This window comes from Rhea pennata, chromosome 5 (assembly GCF_028389875.1).
Source record: "Rhea pennata isolate bPtePen1 chromosome 5, bPtePen1.pri, whole genome shotgun sequence".
In the NCBI taxonomy this organism is placed as follows: Eukaryota; Metazoa; Chordata; class Aves; order Rheiformes; family Rheidae; genus Rhea; species Rhea pennata.
In genome coordinates, this window is record NC_084667.1 from 52,299,838 (window position 1) to 52,324,985 (window position 25,148).

Consider the following 25,148-nt stretch of genomic DNA (forward strand, 5'->3'; position numbering starts at 1 on the left):
TATTAGAACGTTAGATACATGTCAATCACTGTCAAGTTTTGCAATTAAAACAACATTTCTGTTAAGAAAAAATCTGATCTAGGAGTCTGACCACAGACAAATCAGAAACAATACCTATAATGTTATGAATATCAATATAATTAAAAATGGTGGAGTGAGCAGTGACTTTCAGGATTATACAAAATAAGAAGACATGAAAGACTGCAGGTAAAAGGACTGATTTCCAGAAAAGATTGAAATAAAAGACTAAAAGAAGTCACCAAACCTAATTGCTAATTTTTTTTCAGCTGTCATATTACTGATGCAGCTACATGCTATCTTTTTAGGAGCTAGCGAAAAGCTTTTCAAAGTACTGCAGGAAAAATGTTGTCACACTAGCTTCCTTTCTCATACAAGTGATGCTTAGCACAGAATGCTGGTTTTCCACATTTCTCCTTACTGGAGTGTTAGAAACTAATGTAATCAGTGAAAGCTTTCATAGAAAATCTGACAGATACATCTATTTTTCCTTTGTCTATAAAGGACGCAGGCCTTTAGGAGAAGTGGATTCATCTTGTCTAGTTTCAGGGATCTGTATTTGAGAAGTCTTGGGATGAGACGAATTACATGCCTGACGGGTCTGTTTCTGCTGACTTAAAAGAAGTCTGGCCGACTAGCTCGTGTAGATGACTGTGTCTTGTCAGGTGAATCTCACTTTGGAAATTGTACAGTGATGTGCAGTCCTTTGTTAAAAGCGTAGAGGAAGAAAAAAATAGATGGTACAGGAAAACATTCTGTGCTGAAGATAGGATGTTCTTTTCTTCTCAATGTAATGCTGATAGGATACAGCCAAAGCAGTAGATCTACTAACTGCGTAACCATCCTAGTGATAGAGGTCCTAAAAAGACAAGAAAAAGTAAACTAAGGCTGACAAAAAATATCTGAGCAACAGATTCATATCTTTCACTATTAAAGAAACTGCATGATCTCTGAAGGATGTTTGAAAGACATCCTTTTTAGCCTTTTTAGCCATTTTAGCCTTTTTTAAAGAATGCTAACAGCAAAATTTCAGGTTTTAAATATAAGAAAAATGAAAGTGTTCAGTGAAAATTCTTAAAAATCAGCCCTAACTACCATATCTATATATGATGATAGAAGCTCCGTGATTATGTCATATGCTATGTGTAAAATATTATCAACAAACAGGTTTCAGAAAGCACCATTGAATCCCCATGCTGAAATAAATGTAAGTAAGTAGCATATTAAGGCAGACAATTCTGAGAAAGAAGAATTAGCTGTTTAGTGGCAAAATAATAAATACTGAAGAAAAATATGTCCCAAGCTTTATATGTTCATCAATAGATTATGCCTGGTTTGTAAAAAGTTTCTTGAGATTTAGCCATTACAATCCTTACATTTAAGTCATGTCGCTCAGTTATACTCCCCTTTGAACATGCAGACTTTAGGAGCTAGATACAAAACTGCTGCTGAAAAATAACTTTGAACATCACTTACGGAAGAAATTCAGTACAAATCTAAATGAAATATTTATGTAAGTACTAAAAATGTTAATTTTTAATCAATGTGCAGTGCTTCAAATGTAAATTATAAATACTGTAATTTCTCTCCTGTAACACATGCTACGCATTTGTCACATTTCAAATTCAATGAGGATTTGGCACTCTTCACTGTTCTGCAAATGAACATTCCACTTCACAACCATTAACTAGTGTTTTTCTCTAAAAATCTTCAAACTTAAGAAGATGCCACTTAAACTAACAGGTAAAAGAGAAACATTAATTTCTGTTTAAATGAATGGATTTTTTTGCATCTTTTTATACTGATAAGAGACAAATCTGATAAGCTTCGTAAAGCACAATCCAGTATTCACATAAGCTGTTAGTTTGCTTTATCCTTAGCTCCGAGTCTCTAAATGATATTTAATAATTTTATGTCCCAAACACAGCCCATGATTTTTCAGAAATGGCAGAGGTCCCACTGATTTTACTAAAATCATTGATACTGCTGATTTTTGAAAGACAAATACAGTGTTTCTCTTTGACCAACAAAAATCGAGGCACCACCCAGAACATACGAACATTTCAAACAAACGCAGTACGCAGAGCTGGGCTTTTTGTACACCGCAGCACAATGACAGTAATCTGTAGGGAACAGATTACCAGTGCAGAAAGTCCTACTTCTTCCAAAGACATTACATACATTTTGCATCTTTCTGCAAAAATGTCTACCTTTCATTAGAAGAAATGCACTCACAACAAGCCAAAGTTTTCTATGCTTGCTTTATCATAGAATCCAAGGTTGATTTTTCACTTTATTTGGGACTCATTTTCTATCTTTTTTTTTTTCTGTTTGTGCTAATGAACTCACGTAACGCATTATCGAGAACACTTGTTTAAGGCCTTCCATAAGCAGTAAGTTTACTTTCTTAGTTCTGTCTGCTCTTCATGAGCATCTGACAAATTCATTTTCGTTTCACTGCACCAGTATAGCATACATTCTGTATACTTACAGGTTACCATAGGATAAAGTGATGCTTTCACCTATTTCTTTATACCTTCTGATCTTAGACACCTTGATGAAAAGGGAGGTAAAGCATCTTACATGGAGATACAAACTGTCACAGGGAGTCTTGGGAAACACAAGATATAGTTTATAAATAGATTGCTATATTTATGCTGGTTTCATACACATTTGGTCTTTTCCTCTTTTAATAAAGGTGTTGGAGATGGAGGAAATGAATTAGGAATGGGCAAAGTAAAAGATGCTGTAAAGAAGTACATAAAAAATGGAGATGTTATAGCTTGTGATGTTGAAGCCGATTTTACTGTGGTAGCTGGTAAGAGATTTTTTTGTGGGGAGAGGGAATTTGATATTTGAGAAGATAATTTAAAAGAAAGCATGTGTTACCAAGTAATCCATATGAGCCATTCTTTATATGACCGAGTCATCGCTAACAAACAAATCTATTACGTCAATTTTCTGAATAGTTAATCAACTACAGCTCTAGCAGGAATGACTGAAAACAGGCTATTCAGTCGAGAAAGTGCACTTAATTGGAAAATGCTTATGTAACTCCTGACTATTCTTGAAAACTCACACCTAAATGAAATACCAAGGAAGACTGGAGAACAGTGGTTTATTTGAACATTAAAAAAAAATCTATGCACATATGAATTCTTGGTATAATTGATCAGCTTCTGTGACTGTAACTCCATCGTGCCTAAATCAATGATGCTGCTCTTACATGAAAAGATGACAAATCCTTTCAACAGCCACTCCAGGGTATCTGTACAATGTAAATTTGAATATAACAAAAAGTTGATTGCTATATTTGAAATTCCTTTCTAGCCTAACATGTTGATCGGCATTAAATAAAATTCATACTGAGAGACCTATTAGCAAGGACCAATTTATGAACTGAGTGCTCCATGAGGCTCAGTGCAAGTGACTCCCAGATACTTGAAAAGAAAGAAGATAGCATCTAGCTTTCTAACACTGCTGATACTAGAAGAGCAAATTGTTGAGGAGGAATGGAACTGAGGTGATAATTGTATCTACTTCTGCAAAGGAAAACATGGAGGGGGATGTGTTCAGATATGTTTAAGTGGGGAAGACTCCATGCATGAATATGATTTCTACACTTTTTGAAAATTTGGCTCTTCTACATCTCTGGAAAAGGTGCCAGGTACAAGTGATAGCTTCTCGCAGCAAGTTTCAAATCTAACATTCTCCAATATAATCTTAACAGAAAAGCTGCCAAACACTGTTTAAAAGACAGTTTGGATTGATTTGACCCAATAATTTACAGATATTAATGCCATTAGAATGGAGTTGTATGTTGCACTTACTCCAAAGATACATCATCAAGACAATTAGTTTTACCATGGCTTCATATCTCATGAAATAGCCGAATCCTTTAATCAGTCATCATTTGTGATCAAAAAGGAATTCTCTCAAATGTTACCATGTTCCATTATAAAATCTAACATCAGCAAAAATTTGCCTGGTTTATGATACTTTATCGAAATCTCTTACCTCTGTGCACTTAAAAGTTAAAGACACTGAGATCTAACAGAGCTCATTAAAGTTCATGGATTTCACATTAAGCCAAGTAGAATTGTTTTATAGACCATGTCCATTTGAGGTTTTGATTTGGTTGGAAAAAATGAACCACAGACTAAGTTAGAGGGAAACTTGCAGAAATTCAATGTTAAATACTGGCCTACAATATACTAAATGAAAACCTTTTAATATCTTAAGTGATTATGTATTTCTGAAATAACTTCCCAATTAACATCAATAGTTAATTCATACCCCACTTCCATGCCAGCATCATTACTGGAGACTCAGTGCTTAATGACTTATGCAGGTTAGGTATATTTACCATAACTTTTTTTTTTTTTTTTTTTTTTTTTTTTTTTTTTTAACATGGTTTCATGGTGACTTTTTCTTTGCAGGGGTCTCAAACTGGGGAGGCTATGCCATTGCTTGTGCTCTGTATATTCTCAGCACTTGTGAAATACATGATCGCTATCTGAGGAAAGCTGTTGGGTTTCCACAGTTATCTAAGAAGATGGTCTGGCTATCTGCACTTCCATCTGTTACAAAGGTAATTTTTGTAGAGTCAGTGAGTTGTGACTTCCTTGTGACATGTCAGTGGAATCAGTTACCAGCCACTAAACCTTTCCCAGCCTAATTTAGTAGCATAGAAGTCATTACTTTCATGCATCTCTTGGTGGCTTTGCAGGGGTTCTTGGTTAACAAGCATCTACACTGTTATCGGAATAGACTGTAAAGGATTCAAGGCAGAATGAACACAAAAAATCCTCAGAAACAAACTTATTCCTTGTGGTGCAACTTCACGTGTGGAACTGTGCTACAATTTAACGGGCAGTGCAAGAAATCCTGTCTGCTAAAATATTCTGTTTTTATATAAAAAAAACGTCAGTTTCAGTGACTGTCAAAATCCCCTCAGCAGCACTACATTCACATTAGAATATGTGATTCTGTTTCCTCTGCACACACGAGCTAGTGATTTCTATGAGTAGCTGGACAAACCAGTTTAAAAAAATGGAGGGTTCAAATAAAGAGTTCTGAAGTTTCACTAATTTCTTCAAAATTGTAGTACCAGCATCTTCTGTCTGGAAATACAGCCTTATCTACCTCCCTCTTAAATATGATTATGTTGCTAAAAGTTGAGGGGGTTTTGTGGTGATGCCTGATAATTAAGTTAAGTTTGGAGAGCTACAAAATTTTGCGATGAAGTTTAGTGTATAAGCAAAGTTTACTTTTGTGCTTAAAGCTGATTAGATTACATAAAAGTCTAAAAGCGTATGAGCTTCCGCTAGTTCAGATCAGAGGTCTTTCTAGCTCAGTCTTCCGCCTCTGAGAGAGGCCACTAGCAGGCGCGTAGGGTGGAGAGAAGAATACGAGGTTCATGGAACTCCCCCTTCCCTGCCCTGGCACGGGGAGCCGCAAACCAGAGGCTGAAGTAGGCTGCGCTGATTTATATCCAGTAAGAGACTTCATCCTCCTGACTGTCAAAGCTGTTGGTGCAGCTTTTGATCTTCTGGCCTCCATTTTGTCTTGTAATAGTTTCGTAGTTTAACTTTGTGGAAAAAGTACTCGTTTTCAATTGTTCGTGTTTTGAGTCCTTACATAAGGGACATACATATAAATAAAACTGATCCCAACTTTTAGCACAGCCTTAGGTACTTAACAAAACATATGGCACCTTTCAGCTCCAAAATTAAAGATTAATTATATTTTTCTTTTTCTTTTCAGTTACATATACTTCATTTCCCTTTATATTTACATATCCTAAAAACTAGTATGATCAAAATTCTTGATAATGAGATATTGTAATTAAATATGATATCATGATATCATATACAAGAAATACTTCTTGCTTTTGTTTTACTAAATTATTGAGATGGCAATGTTGATAATGAACCAATAGTGGGAATTTCTATTGAAAGTTCAATAGTAAAATCTATTCAGATAAAATTAATGGAAACAGTTTTGTGAGAAGAAAGAAAATGACAAATTATCTGGCAAGAGAATATGGTACCTTTAATTATAAATCATGGAACAGTAAACACTATAGGAGATTTCCTGAGCCTGCACACGTTAGAGTTCACATACTCCATTAGCGTAAAAAAAATAAAAACAAAATAAATAAAAAATAAATAAAATAAGGCCATTTATGGTTTCTGTGGCTAGTTTCTGCCCCATGCAGTTTCTTTTAATGCAGTAATGATTATTCTGATAAGATAAAAAGCACTGCCATATCCACTTCAGTGTTTATATTATCTGTTTGTAGAAGCAAGCATAACTGGAAAGAAGACAAGGTTATTTCTTTGCACTCTCATTAATCTTTAAGCAGTATTAGGATTGCATTGCAACAAAACCCTGAACTGTGGAGCTCTCCAGTCCCACTCAACAAGAGTGTTCTCAAGTTATAGGTTATTCTTCACATATATCTTAATGAGAGACACCAAGAAGCATTTTTTTCTGTGCTGAGAACTTGATTAGAAAAAATCAATTTTATCTAAACAATCTTTTCTTACTTTGCAACTGATGAGCTGAATCATGATTATGTCAGTTAGTTAGTACAATATTGGTTTGACTTTTCAGATGTAACTGGTACTTTTATAGTGAGGTAACTGTAGAGGAATATTAATTCTAATATAAGCAAAGGTATCTAACATGGAACATCCTATAAATGATTCTGCATTTTCTTATGTCTCACAACCAGATTAATGTGTTAGACAGTTGTTTTATTACTGAACTCATTATTAATATTAAAAATGAACTGTATAATATTTATTTTGGAACTATAACCTATAAATATGAATTTTTATATAAATGAGCAATATATAAAAATATGACGTTTTAGAATTCTTTATTAGTTTTGTCATTCACAAGGGAGTTTTTCAGAAATAAAGAGTAAATTAACAAGGTTTTTTTGCTATTAATTTGAATCTTGCTCTGCTCAAACACAATTATTTGCTAAACAGAGATCTGTGAGTGAATTGCACCACTTCAGAGCTGAGGAAGCATCATGTACATCGTGCAGATCCTTACAAATGGAAACAATGAAATTTGATGATAGAATATGGTTTATCAGATGTAATTACAATATTAATCAATCAAGTCTTTTTTTCCCCTGTAAGCAGATCAGAGATCTCTGACATGTAAACATTTATGAGAAACAACTAAAAATAAGGAAGAAATTTTGCTTATCCAATTGAAGTTTCTCTTCTGTGATATTGCCACTAATTTGCCACTTTGCATGTAGAAAGTCTCAGTACAAAGAGAAATCCCCTTCATGTAGAAAGGTCAGATGCTTATATTTACAAAAGGATCATTCATATTATGTAAGCTGAAATACATTTATAATTCTATAAATGACAAATGGCACTTCTTATGTAACGTATCCAAATAATTTCCCTAATAGCTGTATCATTGCTGTATTGTTGCATGACTTCAAGATTGACAACATGTAACTGCTCAGTTTTTCTTTAATAGAAAAGCAGTGGTTATTGTTACGCTTGTGAACAGTGATGCATTACCAGCAAATATGAGACAGATATTTATAGTGCACATTTAAAAAGCAGGTTGCCAGCTTATAATAAAAACTCTATAATTCACAATACAAGATATGATTTAATTCCTCCAGAAGTGTTTATATTTTTACTATATACAATAATATGTAAAATCCATGTCAAACTTCAAGTTTGAAGATATTGTAGTCTGTATGGTTTAGAAGCCTTCCCAGAAAAAGCCCAAAGCATTTCATAAGAGAATATTAGACATTTTAACTTTATAAATTTTTTGGTCATTTATTTTTTTAAAGGAGCTAAAGGACTTTGGTAGATATCATTGTGCAACAACAAGAATGTATTTCAAGCTGTAGGACTGTCTGTCAAGGACATTGGTAAGGCAGTTTCAGTAGCAATTTCCATCAAAGCAGGATCTCACACAAATGGAAATAAAAACAGTAGAACAAAGACCAGAAAAGACATTGCTAGCAAAGAAAAAAACAAAAAGACATGTCTGTGACTATTTAAAAGGCATTATGTAAATTATAGTGGGATAAGGGATAGGGGAGGGAAGCTAAGACATAACTAGGCTTTTTATTAACTGAATTAAAGAAATAAATTCTCTCTGTAGTAAATGCTAAGGCATTATAAAGAGTTGTAATGAGTACATTTAACGTCAAATGAAAAGCAGAGTAGCTAGAATAACATTTTGAATCTATCTCCAAAATTCTCAAAGATTCTTGAAAGAACAGATAATTTATGCACTGCTACCCTAAAAGGCTTTTTATCATAACTGTAGAAAATGGAATGTGTCATTATTGCAGCACAGTGTTCTATAAATATCTGTATTTACATATATAGGAAAAAAAGGCATATATGATCCCATTACCTGTCTTGTTGGCAGTGTCCCCTACAAACAGCTTGGTTGAAATTGAACAGCAGGTTCAAAATTTGATAGAAGGGGAGAGGTTTCAACCTTTTGAGATTCTGGCAAATTTCACAAAAATGAATACCTAGAGAGAAGAGAGACCCCTTTTAATGCTGCTACTGAAGCTATGGCTTTTCACAAAAACATTTAGGAGCAAATCTGCTAGACTTTACTGCATCGGAAACCAGGCACTTCTAATTTCTCTGCTCATAGAATTACTTTTTTTTCAGACCTGATTTTGTCTCATCCTTTTACCTTGCAATGCTAACTGACCCTTGTCGCTCAATCAAGGAGTTTGTTCCCTCTGTGTACATTAACAGCTCAACTTAGAACATGCTTTATCTGCTTACATTACTGTTAGGCAAGAAAAATAACTATTATAAACATGAAATTGAGTTGTAGTTCTAAACGAAGGAAATTATGTACTATTTCAGGGTTTTCTTTTTATTCATCCCTTAAGCAACCAGAATTCTCATTAAAAAATCAACAGAAACAGAGGACACAGAGTAAAAGGCAGGTAGGAATCTCTAAAGAAGCAGGAAGGAAAGTGGTTGTGCAGCCCATTCTGGTACCTTTACCTCTGTAACCTTTTTTTTCTTGATGTATCCTTCTTTCCTGTTGGTCTTTTTTTTTTTTTTTTTTTTTTTTTGTGCATCTGCAGTTAGCTACTAGGTTTTGGAAACAAAAGATTTTGAGGTATTTGGATTCCTCTGATTGTGTGATTGTGATTTGTGCAATTTAGGATTTTGAAACCAGGCAGAAAGAAATCAGGTTTCTATAATGCGTGTGTGTTTGTTTTATTTTAAATAGTAGCCATGAATACTACCTTTGTCAGTCACTAAGTTCCGACCGTTAAGCATATTCTTTGGTCCAAATTAAATGGCAGTGTTTTACAAATTGTAACTAAAATAAACCTGGAAGATATGGTCAGAGTCTCCCTAGGTTTAAAAAAAGAAAAAGCACTTGAGGAACATTCTTGCCTGAATCAGGATTTTAACAAAATTGTATTTCTTTTTTTTTTTAAAGGAAGAAAAGTTTCTGAAAACACTTGTGCAGCATGGTGTCCGCAGTGGAAGAACTGGCAGTCTAGAAATGGAAGTGGACGGGCTGCCCTTCTACAACACGCATTCGCTTATGATTGAAAAGCTGCTGCAAGAAGTGCAGCAGTGACTGCCCCTAATGATTTCAAAATCAGGAATTTCTCCTATTTTATTTCCTTATTCCTAATCTATTTACAGGTTAGAAAAAAAATCAGATAGAGATGGTTCTATGTCTCTTAAGTATCCGATTTTTCATGTTTAGTGTCTCAACCATGCACAAACTTTTATCGTTACCCTTACATCTCCGAGAAGCGGGAAGGGGATATGATCATGAGCATTTGATTTGCCTTTTTTTCTCCTGTAATCTTATAATAGATAATGGATATTAAATGATATTATATACTAAGAGGTGATCTGGCTTTACAAAGAAAAATTATAATTAAAATGAAATGTTATTGAATTGCTGTTCCTGTTTTATTAACCTTATAGCTGCAGCAGGAAGTAACACGGTAAAAATACCATGTGCTGGAGAAACAGATGAAGGGGGGAGGTTCAAAATCAAACACAGTAAGCGTTACAGCACATCCATGAAAACTTTTAAATACGGCTCCCCTGCATGCTTCTTGTAGCCCCTCTAAGTCTGTACTGTGCTGTTGGTGGATGACTGCTGAAACTTTAACTGATCTGGTGAACATAAGGATAGCTTTGCGGCATTTCCACGTGAAGGATGGGCTATGCTGCTTGTCTCCCTCACATTAGTAGTTTATTATTTATAAATTTAGTCCCTTTCTAGGTAACGTGGAAATGCTGTGGGCGTTTTAGGGCATCCTATTTTAAAGGATAAAGGAATTAAATTTGTAAACAGTGATTAAAGTCAATGGTTAAAAAATAAAGCATGATTAGAAATTAAAGAACCTTGGCATTCAGTATGAAATAATTTTATGTAAATGAAAGTATAGATGAATTCCGTTATAGAAATTCAGCTCTTGGTGAGATTGCACCAGTACATGACAAGCAGTTCTGAAATGTGCCTGAGTGGTGTCCTGAAAAGCTGTGTTTTTATTATAACACCAGAGATCATCAGTGCAAAAGTTCTGTCAGCAATCAGTCCTCACAGCAGAAAGGATGTGATACATTTTACACTGGGCCTCTCAGACATGATGCCTTAGGTCTCAGAGTGGTTATAATCAGTGCCCAAGGACAGCATCACTCCGTAGTGCTTTAACAGGACCAGTTCAGACCACTTTTTTTCCCCAAAAGAATGTGGACTTTCAGCAGCTAGGAACATTTTATATCTACTTTTCTTCTGAGCAGGTGAATTTAATGTTCTTGCCCTCCTGTAAGAGATGCATGTAACTTTTTGAGAATAAGAAAAATCAGTCACATTTGTCTTGACAATACCACTTGTACTTCAAACATTGATTTTCTGAATTCATTGAGGATGCATAGCCGTTAAAGACTTAGAGTAGAACATACATGAGAGAGAGAAATTTCAAAGCCAGATTTGCTGATAGACATTCAGACTTATAAAAACTCCCTAGTGTTTATTTTAAGGCTCACTCCTCATTTTATATTCATTTTATTCAAAACCTTCTTGAAGGAAGTTGCAGTGAAATTATTTCTCAAGTTTCTCAAATAGAAAATAACTTCTTCAGATGTCTCCAAACTCTAACTGTTAAGTAAGTAACATATTTCATATGAATGCTTGAACTTTTTCCTAAAGCCATTAACCCCAGAGGACAGCATAACTTAACTGGTGTGTAGAGCCCACAAATTAAATTGGCATTATTTTGAAAAGTCTGTTTGGAAAATGTCACAGCTAATTTATTTCTGTGTGGACATGTGCACCTACATGCTCAGTAGTCTACTGACATGTTACACTAACAGGTGTAATATATAGGAGTCTATGTGATTTGGTAAGCTTTTGCTGTCTTCTTTCCAAAATACAGGTTTTAACAGTCAGATTTGGTTAAGAAATATAAAATGTAATGATTTATTAAAAAACACATTTCAGAGAAAGAGAGTAATCGCTTTGTCTGTTGCATGTGAAGCCCCTGATTTAATCTGATAGCAATGTGTAGCACATCTTTGTCTGCCGTCATCAGACCGCTGTTTGACTATGTTTTGCATGAAACAGAGAGAAAGGTTCTGAGGATTGCAGTCCTTACCTGGCAGCTAGTTCTGCAGCCCAAACCTGGCAGTACTATGTAGGAAGAATCAATGAAGTATTGACTTCATGTTTAGAAAAAAGAACCCCAGATCCTTCCCTTCATGGTCAATAGGTTCAATGTTGAGAATTGTAACAAAATGCTGGACTCCATTACACAAGTTTCCTTCTTCTAAACTGCAGCAGCTGAGCTAAAGTTGACACCAGAAATGCATCAACTCAAATAAGTCTTAATCTGTCAGATAACAATTTGGTTGCAATATGGCATGCTCTGCCTTCCAGCTGGCTAACTGAAACAACGTGGCTAACTGTAAAAAAAAGTGAAGCATAAACAGGGCAACAAATATTTCATCTTAGAACAAACCATGTATGTGTCTTACAGCATGTCAGATCATGGAGTCTGAGCAGTTGAAGACGTGGCTATCCCAGCAACTTTTCCTAACAACACACAAGCACGGCGTTATGGCAACTTGGAACCCCTGCCTTACAACCCAGATATAGAACGGCAGAAGAGTCTAGGGGAAGGATTAGGAAAAAGTAAGGCTAAGCAGCACTGACAGAAGAAAAATGCATATACAAGGTAATTAATTCAGCATGGTGAGTGGTCTAAGCATAAAGAAATGTAAAAGAATTAAACAAACCAAATGTTAATCTAAGCAAATCTAATCCCCTGTTGGGAGTGAGGACATGAATCCTTCCTTTAAAAGGAGGGGAGAAGAGGATCTGTAGATTCTTAAATGGAATCTGTAGGCCAAAGCCAGAAGATAGTTATATCAAACACAGGCTGAATAAATATAGGAAGAAAATAATAAAGGCATTATTTATTTAACATTGCCCTCTCAAGGTGGCTTCCAGAAAACACTTAGAATGTATTGGCTTTTAAGAATGTATTGTATGACAAACAAGGATGCATACAATGACATCTTTGAGATACCAGATGCAGGTCTGTCTAGAAAATCTTCTGGAAAAAAAATGGTTATTCTGCTGCATCTACTTATCAACTGTGGGTTGCAGAAGGATAGAGGTGTTTCAAGGAAGGTTTGAAAGCAGAGGAAGCAGCAAAATTATTCATAAAGGCAATACTCATAGTATAACAGTTCAGATGCAAGAAAGTATGATGATCAGATGACAAGAAATGGACGGGATTCCTTAGTATAACAAATAAAAATAAGAAACTAGAGAGGAAGTGCTGATAGAAGCAAAAGGATAGAGCACAACTCCCAGTTCTTTAACTGTCATTATCTCTAGTTATTCCTGTATTTTGTTTCTCTTTTCTAAATTAGAAAACACACAGATCATCCGTACATCATATTTTTGATACTGTATTTACTGAAAAATGACTAGACCCTGAAGTGTAATGTCTATCAGTGAACACAAAATTTAAATTCAATCCATTTAACAGATTCACTGGCAATGCACTGTTATTTAATTGCTTGCATGGTTTGTGCTACACAAGATATATTTGCAAGGACATAATCCAAATCTTAGCAAGGTTTAATGGAATTCAGATTAAACTGAATTTATCTTTGAACACAGTGACTCAAAGAACTGGATGGATTAAAAGCACCTCATGAACTACCAACCTCCTGTTCTTTTCGAAGTCCACAGACTGAATTATTTTTCCCATCAGAGCCTGTTGATAATCTGATACCTTTTAAAGTCAATAGGAGCCTGATGATGAGGTTCAGCAATGTGAGATCAGTTGTCAATTAATGGATTGAAGGTCTCAGCAGGTGGTGAGTTTCTTGTGCATGCTCTTCCAGAACATCTCACATTATTTGATTGGTTGTTTTAGGAGGCAGGTTCTGACAAGGTCTGTGCAGAACTTGAAATGGGCTTGAGGAAGAATTATTTTACAGACTTACAGAAAAGATGCACATAAGATTTTTTGTTTTCTTTTAAAACTACTTATGGGGACATTTTATTTGTTCGGTCTCCAACTTTTTCAAAAGAAATGACAGCTTTTTGAGAATTCTTTTTCTCTAGATGCTACAGGCACAAACAGACAGCAGTTAATGACAGTTTCAGCAGATCCACACCATGAGTACTAGCTTATTTCAGCCAATGCAGTCATCAACAACAGTTGAGTGACAAGACAACAGTTTCTGAGTTGCACCATAATGGCAGTAGACATGTGATTGTAACTGAACTCTTAGTTTATACTTTCCTCACTGTGGTCAAGGTCCAAGTACCTCTAGAAACTACCTCACTATATTGCATAGCTAATAAGTCTTTGAGAGGTAAAATAGTTGTAATACATGGATAAATCAGATGCATACACAACACAGTCATATGTCGAGATTTTGGATGAGTATTCTTTTCTGATGACTACTCTAGACTGCCTAAGTTAGTTGTAGAGGAGTCTTTTATTCCAGTGATATCATCTGATCTTTGTAATAATGCTGGCTGTTGCTCATCCTGTGGCTTGTTGAGGGTTTCTGGAGCATTCAGCTGGTAGGTTTCCTTAGTCTCAGTCCTAAGACATCCTAAAGATGTTAAACAAGAGTCTCGCATCTTGGCAAAGTTCTGGTAAGTGCTTTCACTGGAAAAACAGTACAACACTGGATCAGCAACACAGTTAAAGGTAGTCAACAGGAGCGAAACATGGTAAATATTAAATATTTTCTGAGCAAATGAGCAGTCATTCTCAAACAAGCTGCGAACTACAAGTAGGATGTGGTATGGTCCAAAGCAAACTAAAAAAATGAAAACAGTGCTTGAAACCAGTCTCTTAATTTGAATTTTCTTCTTCTTTTGAGTGCCATGACTCTTGTGGACAACTCGTAAAATTCCACAGTAAGAAAAGGCCAGCAGAAAGAAGGGGAAAAGGAAGCCAGCGGAGAAGCGGTAGTAATTGACATTATGCTCCCAGTCTTTTATGGGGTAATGCTCAAAGCACACCACATGGCTGTCAGCATCCATACTGATCTCCCCATGTGTAAAGACAAACCAGCACGTCACGATTTCTTTGGCCCAGATAACAGCACTCACAATTGCAGCAGCCTTCAGTGTCCGAAACTGGTGAAAGCGAAAAGGGTGCACTACTGCTAGATAGCGATCTATGGAGATGCAGCAGAGGAAGCCCACACTGATATAAATATTCTCATACAAAAGAGTGCCACAGATTTTGCACAGCAGTACATCGTAGGTCCAGTTGTCATGCTGTAAAACATACTGGAGCCAGAAAGGCAAAGAAAAAATGTACAACAGGTCTGCTACAGTCAAGTTGCAAAGATAGATACCCAATTCATTTTTAGCCTTGATCTGCAGATATCCGTAGTACAGTGAGAGGCAATTTGCAGGGAAACCTAATACAAACACAAATATGTATACCACAGGGGATAAAGTCTGGTGGATATTGTGATCAACAGTGCACTTCTCAGTTGCATTCTCTGTGAAATTCATCTTCTACCTGTCACTCATCAGGGTCCCAAATGGAGAGGTGTAAAACTTAATTTCATTCAGTTTCATATATCATTTATTTCTTCCACAAAACCTTTATCTTGAGGTGATGGCTTGCTGAAGGATGTTAATAACCTGAGGGTAAAACACATGAAAATCTTTAAGAGGAATACTGTTGTAAAATATTTCGTACGGTTTTCAGTAAGCTGCCTTTTCCTAGCTTTCAATTTTCTTTTGGTCTTTGATGGAAGATAAAGCCTGTCTGGGAAATCATAATTTGTGTCAATAAGTCCTAGTACTGCGCACACATACAGTATCTTCTATCAAAGGCTTCCAAAGCAGTTTATAACCATTTATCAATTTAGCTTTACAAGTATCTGTAAGGTGAAGAAATATAATCTCTGTTTACAGATGAGGCACAAAAGCAGTAATTTGATTTATCCAAGATGATGATATTTCTCAGGCAAAATAGTCTATACAGACTCCTTTAGAGGATGCTGCAGGGTGCACAAAGACAGCTGGTTTTTCATTTCCATTTTCAAAATTTCCTGTAAGATACAAAATACCATGGACCTTGCAGTTCAACTCATGAGGATTTTAAAGATGGAATTTTTAGCAGCCTATTTTATACAGTTGGTTGTAAACACAATTCCAAAAGTATGCTTTCTCTGTCAGGAGGACTCCTGTAAAAATTTGGTAAAATCTGTCCTACAGTATATCATGTTACAGATTCCTTATTTGCCATAGACTCCCCAAACTACCTATTTAATATTATCTATACCTTTGTATCTTTTCTTTTGTTTATCTACATTATATTTGATTATAATTATGTTCATCTAAAGGATCTGTAATCCAAATATCTACCCATAAAAACCTTTTCTATACTACATAATATTACTATTCAAGACACTTAAAAAGTCACTGCTGCCAGTGGGTTAGCAGTCAGTTTAACTAGGAAAGGTCACCCTCGAGCCAGCTCATAGCTATTAAACCCATATGTTCAGTGACTCCTGGCACAAGTGATCAAGACTGGAAAACAGCAGGGCAGACTGAGCCCCAGTCTTAGGAGGGAGGATGTATATTTTACCTGATGATGCGAAACAGAAGGACTGTTTTTCTTTTAATCTCTTCCCCAAAATGCTCACTTGTAATGCACACTCTTGCGAAGATTAGCAATTTGTACACGCTTCCTAAAGCTTCAGTTAACATGGACGATCAATCAAAAGGAGACAGCATTGTCAGGGAAAGAAAAGGCCTTATTGCTTTTTTCCTGTTTACTATCCTAATTTGTATTTTTGTCGTCTTCTTCTGCCCTGTATAGGAACATACAAATTTTTCCAAGGCAACACTTATGAAAACAGCCAACACTCTACAGTAAAATTACTGTGAGGTGCAGCATTTGAGAATGTTACTACAAAATAGAGTCATTTTTATATTAATGTCTTCTTAGATAGTATTGGGCTTTAGTCCTGTCAAAATTAAAAAGATCACTTCCTTCAGGACAGAAGAGAAGTGCCTGGCCAATCCTGCAAAGACATATAATATTTAACTTCAATCAGTGTGGTATAATCCCACTAAAATCACAACAAAATCTTAGGGTCACACAAAAACATTTAAGAATTAGAACTTTTTCATTTGTTTCTCTTCTTTTTCTTACCAACAGCAAGAACATCGGTCCTGTTTTTGCTGGAGGTCACCTTGGGCATCTCAGATAGCTTCAGTCACAAAATGGCAGGCTAACACAAGCTCATCTCTCTCAAATCTTCTACCTTTGTTGTCCCAGTCCACTTGTGTGAAAGGTTGAGTCTAGCACAGTACAAGCTCTGCTCTGCTGCTCTTATGTAGTTATTTAAGGGGATAAACAGAGTCATCTCCACATTGTGGATGGCACAACAGTTATTACAGATAAATCAAGTACAACAGGAGAAATGCTGCTGAAGGGACCCAGTCACAGGTATCAACAGTCCAGGAGATTGCTGTAACCTTCCCTATGGAATAATAATGATAATGTTAGCAGCATAGAAACGTACAGCAAGAATTAATCACTGAAGTTATAGGCAAATTTCTGAAAGGACTGTTACAGGTCATTAGCTCTCTTTTAACACCATCCAATGCACTATGCTGGTCTCAGTGATACGATAAACATTATGCAGCATTTCTATCAACAGGACATCTGCTTCACACACTGCAAGAAAACGCCCCAAATCTTTCCTGAAAATGGTTCGTTAACCTCTAGTTACCCTGCCTTTTCTAATCTGGAGCTCCAAAGCAAGTATAATTGTATTTAAATTTTTATTTGATGCAATTTCTGCATACAACTCTGGTGGCTTCAGCATGTAAGGTTTGTCTGTGCAGATTGATTGACATACCTAGTTATAGTCTAAAAAGCCTGTCTTTTTATGTCTAGCATAGTTCAACAGCTCTAAGTTTTGTTCAGTGTCATCCAGGAACATGGATCACAGTATGAGAAAAAGCAGATGTACTCCACCATTACACTGTTTTTTGCAAAACTCTTCTTTTCCTTCATGACCTCAAAGTGTTTTATTAAATTATGGTTATGTCATGGAGAATTTGGTTGTAAAAATCATATCTGTTTAGCTTAAAAAGTCTTGCCAGAACACAGAATACAAAGGACACAGCAAAAGTCTTATTGATATGATATTGTTCTAATATAATATACACTTATGATTACAGCAATGTTTCCTGCTCCTGGAGGAAGTGCTGGAGTGTGCTGTTTCAGCGAGCTGGAAGAGAAGGCTGGCTTTTATGAATCTCTCTGCCCTCTGGTAACAAAACCGCTCTTATCCTTTCATTGTCTTACAACAGATTTCAAAGATGAAAAACAAAGGTCCAGATTCTTGTTTGCACAATAGCAGTTTTATATTGCTCTTCTGGTCATTGGCAGTGGTTAGCCTGGAAAATTCTTCCCTTGTTTCAGCCTCCTCAGTGTATGGGCTCTGGGACGCCTCTGTGCCCTCTGGTCCCCTCTTGGCTGACTATTAACAGTCTCAGCCAAATGCGACACGGATGAGGGCAGTATAAACGTAGTTTACCTTTCCTTTTCTTTCTCTCCAAAACAAGTGTACTAAGGATAGCTCATACACTGGTCAGGGCGTGAAACTATATGCTTTTTCAAACAAGGCTGGTATCAAAGTACTGCAATGGCAGCTTTTCTTTGGATAGGTGCTTTAAAGACCACCCTGTTAATAAGAACACGATACACGATGTCTTGCAAGCTCTCTGTAAAAGCTGAAAGGAAAGGAAAGGTGATACAAAATAGGGGAAAGAAAATATGAATAGCTCCCCTGTTACATACTGACCTAGCCTGGACAGTAGGAGTTAAAAATGAAAAACTTGCTCTGTGAAAACCATCTGGGGTGCAGATAATCATAAAGCTGAAACCAGTTAGGCATGGGAACACACAGGCATTCCATTTAGACAGCTTTAATATGGAAACCATGCAGCTGTGTGATTTTTCAGAGCATAGTTTATGTAATACCTTTTGTATCACTTTCAGTGTCTGCTTCATTCAGCAAACATTTCCAGGCAGGATTCTTCTCTATCTCACACATTTGCTCACATCATTTAGATGATACCCCTCTGAGCCCAACTCTTGGAAACAAATTAGAAGACTTTTGATATTCAGATGAACTCCAAACATCCTTCTTGTTCCCAAATGAAAAATAAAGCCAAGGATCTCTTGGCTTTAAATAACTTGACTTTTTCTTGTTTTAAATGAGCCAACTTTCATTAGTCACTGAACAGCTCAATAACAGATTCTTTTCTTTCCAAACTTCTTTGTACACCAACTGATGACAAAAACATCATTCCCGCCCTGCACTAGTTAAGCTGTAAGAACTCTATGAACTATGGAGCAGCTTATATGCGTTAAGCAATGTCTGTTTGATGGTACAGGAAATCGCTCAGAGCCACTTACAACAGCCTCTGCAGCTCAGACTGAGTAACAGTGTAGAGCCCGAGCAGTTTTTTTCAGTTTCAGTGAACATTGCTACAGCTTGCCTCATAAGAGATATGCCTGCAATTAGACCTACATGCTCTCAGCAGACAAAAAAAAAGGGACTATGCCAAAGGACTTCTTTGTGTACAGAGGACAGAGAGGGTAACATGGTGATATGCCTATATGTGACAGTAAATCTCTTGCTATTTAGTCTGTCCCTGCACCTGCCATGTAAGACAGACCAGAGAGTCACTTGGCACAGCTCTTGAGGATTTGTCAAATGGGTTTGATTCTGTTCCATAAAACTGGAAGGCCAAGTAAAGATGCAAGAATATGTTCAGCAGCAGACTCTTGGGAGTCGTGGGACAATATAAAACGGGCAGAGACCGGCTGGCCCAAAACCTGAGAGAGAGGAGCAGGAGCAAGGGAGAGCAGCTCTGACAGCTGCATTAGATGACCTAAGAACTGAGAGCAGGTAAACGGCAGCTAGTTACTGAGTATTGCTTCTGCAAAAGTTAATCAAATCACATTTTATTACTATTATAAGATATTCTTTCTGCCTCTTGTCTCCTCCACACACTCAGGAAGGGCTGCTTCATCTCCCCAACTTATTTCTGCTCCCCAGTGTCAAAGGGGCCATGCTCCAGCTGACAGAGGGAAAGGAAGGCAGAATCATTCCTTTGTACCTCCCTCCTCTCTTTCTAAAGTCTGTCCTTGTTCCTAGCCACTTAAGAAAGCCTTAATAGAAATAAAGTAGAAGAAGGTGGAAATTAGGGTGCATGACTAAAGATGAGTATGAGGAAATGACACAATTTCTGGATTGAATCAGAAAAATTATGATGTAAAAGGATTACAAAGAGAAAGAATCAAAAAAGGCAATAAAAGATGCTTCTATTAAGACACAGGAAAAGGAAGGGAAAAGAAAGCACAAGTATATATGAAGCAGGAGCACAAATTATAGCTGAATATGACAAACACTTGCTGGGTTTTTTGTTTCAGTTTTCAGAATAAAGATTATGACTGTCTAACCCAATTGTTTTTAACAAAAGGATGGAGATGTAGAAAAAATAGATCCATTTCATTGAGGAAAACCGCAAAATATTGTGCTTGTAAAGAAAAAAAAAGAAATTATCACTATGAAATGGGCAATATTTGACTATGCAGCAAGATGGGTAACAGCACACATAGATTCACAGTGCCACTACAGAGAAGAATTACAGTGGGATACCATACTTAAGGGACACAAACTGAGGTGTCCGCTTTACTCACGACTGATGAAGCCTGCAGAAGCTTTTTGTGCTGTGCTGTAAGAGAAATATAGGCAAATTTAAGAAGTCCATATGTTTTGGGCAACTGAACTACATAATCTCAACTTCAGTCTCTACCATTTGAAATTATATTGCTTTACAAACACAAGTTTTTTTAACATAAATGGATAGTTCGTGAAGCACTGCAGAAGTCCATTTATCTATGACAGTCATTTGTACAGCTGCCATAGATAAACAAATACACTATGGGCAATGTAAAGCATCTTTATAAGACAGGGAAATAATTCTAGTGAATAGAGTACTTTATCCTTGTTGAGCAATTGGGATAAGTCAACTTACTGTCCAGCTACTTGTAAGGGCACAATGCAAAGCCATGGAAATACACTTAAGCCAGCATTGACTCCTTGCTCATAGCATAGCAAAGCTGCAGCAGCATGATAATTTGCTTGGGGAGATTAGAAAAGAAGGGCAATGTCAGGTGTAGAAGAAAACTAAGTTAATACAGCTCTGCTGCGTTAAGTCTCTCCAAGGAAGTTGCTTCAATTTGGCTCAAGACTCTTAGCATGGCAGGAGATTTGTTGAGCTCAGATAGAGTTTGTGTGGCCCATAAAGAGACAAAAGTCCAGTGGAAATAATGATTTTATTCATTAAAGACTGTAGCCTGATGTGGATGCACAAGCAGGTTAAAAATTAGGTTGCAGTTTCTAATTCCTAACCCTAGTATATTTGACAAACATACTCACCTTCTTCGAGTGTAGCTCATTTTATGTGCACCATCAGAGGATCTTTTCAGGACATAGCATTAATTTCTCTATTGACTATACGATAAATTTTTAATTGAATCAGTTTCTAAACCAACAATATCTGAGTGAATCCGGGATCAAATTTAGACCACTTTTAAAGGTAGATTCCAAAGTTCTTGGTCCCTGAGAGTGTAAAGTAGAAGTCACTGCAACAGCAAGTGCACAGAAATATTGCTGAAGAGCAGCTGGCTGCAAGGAGCTTTATTTTTGCTTCTGCTGTTTTTGTGTTCTTTTATATACATACATATATATATATATATATATATATATAAAGCAGAAAGGCCACCTCTGAGATTATCTGCTGTAGTTGCCTTCCAATTTTTATGTCTGCTTTTTCGTATTAGAAGAATCAAGTCCATATGTCCTTTACAAGAGAATCTTACTAAAGGCATGCAGTAAAAACTGGACTGTATCTTTTTAAATCTCTGAAACTATCTTATATAAAATGAAAGAAAAAAAAAAATCAAAACCCCTAACCCAGCTCCTCCTCCCTTCTAAATTTCACTTAGGCCAATATGCGACCCATTCAGTGTGTATTAACTTGCAAGGGACCTGTCTTACGTCCATCTCTGTGTATAATAATCATTACTCTTCTGTGTATTTGTTTCAGTGGGAGGAAACCACAGAAGTGTTCCGTAAATCATAAATCACATTACTTCTGTCATTACTCTATGACTCCATTTATAAACCTATTGTCAAAGAAGGAAGCCAGCAACATTCTTTAGAACCCACATAAACAAAAGATGAATTAGTCATCAAAGCCCGATATTCCTTAGCAGACATGCAATTATTCACAGCATTGGCTTAATCACTCCACTTAAACTTTGATATCCTGGGAATTTGTCTCAAATTCTTAATTTCTGTTTTCCATCAAATCGCTCCAAAGTCTGAAATAAGCTGGTTCGCTTAAATATTTCATCACTGAAACTTCAGGTGGCACCTGAACCACAATGGTAGGTGAATTTACGATTTCATGCCCCAAAATGCATCATTAAGGATCGATAATGTGGATCTGAGTGACAGATTCATGTTAAAATCCTTGAATCGTGAATTTTTTTTTGATAGTGAGCTTAATGTTTGTGAAGAGTACTGGATTGGACATCAAATGTGTGTGAAAAAACATTTGATGATAGCATTCCATGATAATGGTCTGAACTACTACAGTTCCAAGTGAGCACACTAAAATATTGCAACGTATTAGCAAAGGTAAATATTTATTCTTTGTTCCTCCAGTGGTTAGTCTCACCCTCCTCTACCTCAGACTCTGCCACAACCCATCTGCTTTCCAAGTACAGAACATTTTAGTGGCTTAGTTTGCTGGCTTATAGAGGGGTCAAGTACGTGGTGAACTGTTCGGCTGTACTACAAAACTTTCTCTTGATCATCATGAACTGAAAAAATTGACTTGTACTGCCTAATGCAAGCAGTATAGGCTGATGGATGCAATGCAGCTAGGAGCTAATGTAGTTTAACATTTCAGGTGCCCTGGCCCACAGATCACAGAGCTCCTTAAGAAATAGCTGAACCAGTATGGCTCATATACATAAATGCTTACATTCAACTCGCTTCATAAACACAAATGAACAAGCAAACAATCTTTCAATTAAGCAGGAAGCCACCTAGAAAAAATCAGCCAAGCAATTCTGAATGTTGTTGGGAGAAATAATGTACTACACACCAGTAACTTATCATTATAATACAGTATGCTGTGGGCTACACTGGGAGATGTCACAAGTGGGATGAACTTGCTGAATAAGATTTACATTCCAGGAAAATGTCATTGTTTCAGAGAAAAATTGCTCTGAATATACCAAGCAATCATCATTCTAGGTTAATATTTGTTCTTCTAGCTAGTACACTGAGGACTCAACTTCTTTCTCATCTGATGTGCAGACCGCTGTATATGACATTTTACATACGATGTATGACACAATAAAGTTAGTAATAAAACATGCTATATTTTACAGTAGAAGGTAGGAAAAGGCATGGGGAGTTAGAGTGGTCACAGACTGAGCCTGAGCGAACAGTATAAATTGTAAACCCACATATCACACTTGGAGGTATAAACGGGACAGGGGCACAACCTCTCCATCCTGTGCACCACTGCAAGGCTCTGCTAATCTGCTGACTGGCCAGAAGAAACGCAGGAGGACGGTCAGAGGTCCAGCAAAGCTTACCACTGAAGGAGTCAGGGTTATTTAGTCTAAAGATGACCAGACTGAGGGAAAACACAGCAACAGTTTTCAAATTGTTAAAGACTGTTGCAAAAAAGGAAGTGATAAATTGTTCTGAGTTGCTGGGAATGCCTAATCGAGAGAGACTGGGTTAAACACCACACCGAAACTTTTCACTTGCAAATGGAGCACTGGAATAGTGGAGAGTTGTCTTCACAGGAGATTTTAAGAAAGTTTAACAAAACATCATGAAAACGGTTCAGCTGATGCCACTTGAAAGCAAAGAAAGCAAAGAGCAGTTTGGGGAGCTCTCAGCACCCTACTGTTCAGTTTTCTATTATTGCCTGCCAAGTGACACAACATCACTCATCCTTCTTTGCCACACGCAATACCAGGACAATCAAATGCATAAATCTGACAAAATCATTTCCAAAATAGAATTTTGTTTTTAAATAAATCACCATTTTCCAATGCTTTTTTGTGAAATGCTTTTCATTTTGAAAGTTTTTTTCATAGCAAGCTATATGGAAGTGAAGTCTATGTGACTTCACATCCACAAAAATTAATTAAAAAATCCCTTTTCTGATGCTGCACTGTTTGATTCCAGGTTTTTATGACTTCTTAAATGAGGCCTGTATATACGAAGGACAACTTGACAAAAGGGCAAAGACAGACAGACAGGATAATAAGCACAATTTGTCCTATGTCTTAAACTGCTTCTTATTCTTTATCTAGGTTCAGGGGTTTTTTTACTGCATGAAAATGCCAAACAACTGGCTGAGCACAGGGAAGTGCTGAAAAGAATGTACATTTTGGAAAATCCCTATGCATGGTAATAAGAAGTTCATACAACGTGTATTTTCAGGCAAGCAGTCCAACTGATACCAGGGAGATGAATCACATAATAGGGATTAGTCACATCACAGTTGCCTTAAGCAGTTGGCTCATAGTCTTTAGGAACAACTCTCATCTGCCCCTTCCTTCCTGCTTCTTAAAGAGCAGGCAGGTGAGCTGACCATGTCCCAGTAGTGAATGTAATTCCCTTTTCTCTATCAGCACCATGGCAGCATGGACAGATTGACCCTCCAGAATTTCACCGCTGAGCTTCCGTGCCAAGCTCCAACCCCGCAGGACACATCTCCCTGATGCTGCCTGGGTGACTTGCTTGTATACAGGAAAGTGAGTGGAGAAAAACTATATAACACCACTGTCTGCAGAAATCTTAATTTCTGTATCCATCAGAGAATAATTCCCAGTCTAATAATCCCTACTAAAACTTTGCTCTCCCCCACAGCCCTCCATAACATAAAAGCTAAAATACCATCCTGCATCTGCTGTGCAGGAAGTAGGCATAGGTAAACAAACGACTACAGATAATAAAACTGCTTATAATCCTGAATCTGTGCGCAGATGCCCATTTAACAACTATGCTGTAAGGCCTAAACTGGAGAAGTAAGAACTTCTCCCTCCTGAATTAAATAGGTTCTGATTCATTTTACCATCTACAGCCTTGGGAAAATCACCTCACACTTCTGATTCATTTTTCCAAGCCTTGTATTACTGCCTCTTTTGATACAGCAGTGTGCTCAAACATCAGAACTGCGCTCCACCAGGCAACGGCAGATAGCTTGCAGGGCAGCTTTTGAGGAAAGGGGAAATCAGTGGCTTAAGATTTAAGACTCTTCCTGCCAGTCTGCCCCAGCATCAGTGGCTGATTACACAGGAAAGCTTTTGCTGGAGAACTAACAAACTAGAGACCGAAGCAGAGAATTCTCTTGCTGCTTGCATCTTTGGTAATGTGACTGCCCCCAAACAGAACAACGCATAAGTAAACTCAAATATAAGCACAACATGCCCCCCAAAC

General features: G+C 36.8%; 2 protein-coding genes across 7 annotated transcripts in view; one reads left to right on the forward strand and one right to left on the reverse strand.

Annotated features, from left to right (window-relative positions):
* Positions 1–9,972, forward strand: part of DGLUCY (D-glutamate cyclase) — a 42,568-nt gene extending 32,596 nt beyond the window's left edge. Inside the window, exons 13-15 of the mRNA XM_062576833.1 lie at positions 2,717–2,836; positions 4,458–4,609; positions 9,499–9,972. Of these exons, the coding sequence (XP_062432817.1) occupies positions 2,717–2,836; positions 4,458–4,609; positions 9,499–9,642 (416 nt within the window). The 3' untranslated portion in view covers positions 9,643–9,972. The remainder of the gene's footprint in view (positions 1–2,716; positions 2,837–4,457; positions 4,610–9,498) is intronic.
* Positions 1–25,148, reverse strand: part of GPR68 (G protein-coupled receptor 68) — a 57,807-nt gene that overhangs the window by 25,596 nt on the left and 7,063 nt on the right. For 2 of the 6 annotated variants that reach the window (XR_009958520.1, XR_009958519.1), the window contains exons 2-4: positions 16,739–17,069; positions 13,263–15,216; positions 8,434–8,557 (exon numbers count right to left, since the gene is read on the reverse strand). Coding sequence is in view for 1 of the 6 variants with exons in the window: in XM_062576834.1 (XP_062432818.1) it covers positions 14,008–15,084 (1,077 nt within the window). In the remaining 5 variants the exon portion in view is untranslated. Of the gene's footprint in view, positions 1–8,433; positions 8,558–13,119; positions 15,217–16,738; positions 17,070–25,148 lie in introns of those variants that run through there. The other 4 variants (XR_009958522.1, XR_009958521.1, XR_009958523.1 and 1 more) reach the window with 3 other exon arrangements.